Source organism: Octopus bimaculoides, chromosome 9, assembly GCF_001194135.2.
Source record: "Octopus bimaculoides isolate UCB-OBI-ISO-001 chromosome 9, ASM119413v2, whole genome shotgun sequence".
In the NCBI taxonomy this organism is placed as follows: domain Eukaryota; kingdom Metazoa; phylum Mollusca; class Cephalopoda; order Octopoda; family Octopodidae; genus Octopus; species Octopus bimaculoides.
In genome coordinates this window covers 22,206,176-22,210,425 of record NC_068989.1, presented here as the reverse complement: position 1 = coordinate 22,210,425, position 4,250 = coordinate 22,206,176, and the positions used below count along the sequence as shown (strand labels likewise).

General features: G+C 37.5%; 1 protein-coding gene across 1 annotated transcript in view; it reads right to left on the bottom strand.

The window, feature by feature from the left end:
* The window catches only part of LOC106868016 (atrial natriuretic peptide receptor 1), a 100,713-nt gene that overhangs the window by 56,272 nt on the left and 40,191 nt on the right, over positions 1–4,250 (bottom strand). The window contains exons 16-18 of the mRNA XM_052970332.1: positions 3,654–3,754; positions 3,324–3,464; positions 593–785 (exon numbers count right to left, since the gene is read on the bottom strand). Coding sequence (XP_052826292.1) covers positions 593–785; positions 3,324–3,464; positions 3,654–3,754 — 435 coding nt within the window. The remainder of the gene's footprint in view (positions 1–592; positions 786–3,323; positions 3,465–3,653; positions 3,755–4,250) is intronic.

Genomic DNA, 4,250 nt, shown 5'->3' with positions numbered 1-4,250 from the left:
TGGAAGGATAGTGACAATGTATGTATGTTTACATTGTATGTTTACACCACAATTTGAATGCTCGAAAATACGGCAATAAAAATAAGTGTTCAAATATTTTTCAAATTTCACTCTTTCAGCCGTGTGTAAAATAAAATAAAATAATTTATCAAATATTGCTTTCTTTGACAAAACAATATCCCAAGGCGGTTAAGAAGCTCGTTTTGGAACCTTCTGGTTTCGAGTTCAGTTCCACTTCGTGGTACTTTGGGAAATAACCTTTTACTATAGTTCCGGGTCGACCAATTCCTTGTGAGTTACTTCGGTAGATGGAAACTGTGTGGAAGCCCGTCGTATATAATTTTGTGTGTGTGTTTATGTTTGTCCATCATCAGCGCTTGACAACCGGTGTTGCTTTGTTTACATCTCCCGTAAAATTAACAGTTCGGCAAAAGAGAACCAAAAGAAAAGTATCCGACAAAAAAAAATGTATGGGTTCGATTTATTCGACTAAAACCCTTCGCACTGGTGCTGAAGCATGGCCGCAGCTTAATGACTGAGACAGGTAAACGATAAAAGAGGAATAAGATAAGTAAAAATTTAATAATCATACCTTATAAACATCATGTTGGGCAATGACGTCATCAAAGAGAGTATAGAGTTCATTTAAAAGGTCCACGACTTGCATAGGTGTACTGAGAGCAGACAAAGTAGTGAAACCAACGATGTCTGAGAAAAATATGGTCACGGATTCGAATACTTCAGGATAGACAGTTTCGCCGACTTTCAGCCTTTCGGCCACTGACCTGCAACAGAAAGTTTCGTAATATTTACTTGATGTGTTTTCCATAATAACCGAGATGCTTTTTGCAATGTGAAGACACGGCATACGGGGTGCGGCATATACATTTACCTATTCTTTAAACATAATAAATGATACACTTCAGTTAAGAAAAGATTAAGGGCTACAGTGAAAACAAAAAGTGGCCGTTAGGAACTGTAAATACATGTTTAGTTTGTAAGATGCATCTCGCGGAAACTCTGAGATCTATCGTCAGTGATGTTTCTTGGGTCTCATGCAGTTTCGAGCCCTTCATCATCAGACCCACTCACCCAGTTGACCCAGGCAGCGTTGATCAAGTCTCAGCTTGCTTTCTAGTAGCAGCAAACCATTGGTCTGCCCTCTTTATCCAAAGACACTTAGTGGCCTTTTCTGTTGTTTTGAATTGTAAATGTGTAAAACATTGTTTTCAGATTTTGGCTCAAGGTCAGTAATTTCGGGGGAGGGGCTAAGTCGATTACATCAACGCCAGCGTTCAGCTAACACTTATTTTATCGACCCCGAAAGGATAAAAGCAAAGTCGACCCGGCGGAATTTGAACTCAGAATGTAATGACGGGCGAAATGCCGCTAAGCATTTTGCCTGGCGTGCTAACGATTCTGCTAGCTCACTGCCTTAACATATGTAAAATATTGTCAATAAATATAACAATCAACGTGTAAATTTTCATTAACCAAAATCTAAAACGTTTTATTTTTATTATGAAATGAAGAATGGGTAGATATATACGCAGTGCTCGCAAAACTGGGTATTTTACATGTAAGTGAGGGATGTTTACCGATTTAACCCTTTTAATGCGGAAATCAAATATATCCATCAAAATTTATTTACCTTTAGCTGCGGAAAGCATTTTTATATACCAATATATCTTTTGTTGAGGAATGTCATGACGAAAACTAGCTTTGTTTAGATATGTCAAGTTTACAACGGCAACGTGATTTGCAGAAAATATTAATTTTATTTTTTCTTTCATAGTGGGTATTTAACATCTTTATTGGAACGACCATGAAGTTTAATTTAATTTTGCAGATAAAGGTTTAAAGAAAAAAGACTTCATAATTTATCTAAGGAGCCGTTACCAATATGAAAACAAATTAAACTTTCTCACGTTTAACTGCGGGCTCTTTGCCCGCTAGTAAATGACTTTTAGTTTCAAAATCGTACAAGGGGATCTTTACCAGTGTGAAAAGATATCAACACTATCCAGCAAAGAAGCTTCTATGAGATCGTTTGAGAAATAACAGCGAAATCTCCCTCAAATCACATATGATCATTAAAAAGTATGAAACTTGGATAATGTAGTGCATGATGCAGTAATCGATCTAAGGTCATGAGACTGATAACTGGGACGTATTTGATTGTATTTCTGCTGGATTAGGGATGACTCGAGACAAAATGATGCTCAGAGATGATAAGAAAAAACTTGTTTAAGCAATGAAGAAAATGCATCTACTTGGCTGATTGGTTGACACAATTAACAACACTCATTTGTAAAGCCTTCTATTTTAGTAAAAGAGTTGTAACTCCACCTCTGTAGAAAAAAAAGAAAAGTAATTTTTTGTTGTAGCATGATGAAGCATTCCGGTCGTTTTTAGAAATAAGTGAGAAGTACAAAATAACCAAATGAAAGACCAATCGTTCGTAATGTTTCACCACTGTGATACATTTTTATGCACATATACATATATGTGTATATGTGTATATACAGCAATACATATGTGTATATTATTTTTTTATTTCTCACAAGGGGCTAACCATAGAGGGGACAAACAAGGACAGAGAAAGGGATTAAGTCGATTACATCGACCCCAGTGCGTAACTGGTGCTTAATTTATCGACCCCGAAAGGATGAAAGGCAAAGTCGACCTCGGCGGAATTTGAACTCAGAACGTAACGGCAGACGAAATACCGCTAAGCATTTCGCCCGGCGTGCTAACGATTCTGCCAGCTCGCCGCCTTATGTGTATATATACATACATAAACATATATGTGTATATACATACACATATATGTATATATGTGTATGTATATATACATATATACATATATACATACACATATGTATATATGTGTACATGCATACATACATACATACTTACATACATACATACATACAAACAAAAATACCCTGTTATTGATGCTGAAATTCCAGTGAAAGAGCCTTGGATCTAGGTTAGAAACCGGTTCTTTCTCTATTGGCAAGAAATCCTGAAATAAACTGAATAATGACATACATACATATCTGTAGAAATAACCTTAAGAAATACATACATACATGTGTGTATGTGTATATATAAATGTGCGTGTGCTTGGAATGAACGCTCGTGTGAGAGATTTTTTTGTCTTAATTGTTGTTTCGTTCCCTAACACAATAATTTGAACATTGATAATAATGAAACAAAAGAAATAAAATAGAACTTGCAACAACACCAACGCCAACGACAGCGAAAGAAATAACAGCGTCTACAACAACATGAATTCTGCGATGTAATAATCCTGTCACCTTGGCAACAGTTGGTATAATAGGCGATCTGTCTTTTTCTTTTCCTCTAGTAAAGCTTGTGTTCTTTGTTCCACCAAATCTTCTAAATTGATGGCGTATCTTTCCATCCTCTTTAAAATAATATCCATAATATTTCCGACTCTGAAAATTCAGAAATAATAATGATTTGGAATGAAAGAGTAAGAATAGTTATAAAAAAAGTGAAACGAACTTTTAAAGGTTTTTATCAAGAGAAAAGGACATAGCGCAGTGCTTCAATTTCTCTAGAATTGCCTCCCAGGTGACGATATCGATGTGGTTGATGTTTAGTTGGGACATCTGTATGTTAACCTCTGCGTGAACGAACAAAATAATGAAAGTGGGCGAGTGGAAATTCCAGAAAACTGGGGTTCTGATGAGAAAGAATTAGACATAATGGCTAGTTGTATATTCTGGGAGAAGTGGGTGAGACACAATACGTAAGACTGGACAAAAGAATATTTGTATGTCAGGTACGCCAACATCAGATTGGTTCAATATTTGAATACAGATACTGTTATTGATGTTGGCACTCCATCGATTACGACGTCGAGGGTTCCAGTTGATCCGATCAACGGAACAGCCTGATCGTGAAATTAACGTGCAAGTGGCTGAGCACTCCACAGACACGTGTACCCTTAACGTAGTTCTCTGGGGATATTCAGCATGACACAGTGTGACAAGGCTGGCCCTTTGAATTACAGGTACAACAGAAACAGGAAGTAAGAGTGAGAGAAAGTTGTGGTGAAAGAGTACAGCAGGGCTCGCCACCATCCCCTGCCGGAGCCTTGTGGAGCTTTAGGTGTTTTCGCCCAATAAACACTCACAACGCTCGGTCTGGGAATCGAAACTGCGATCCTTTGACCGCGAGTCCGCTTCCTTAACCACTGGGCCATTGCGCCTCCACAG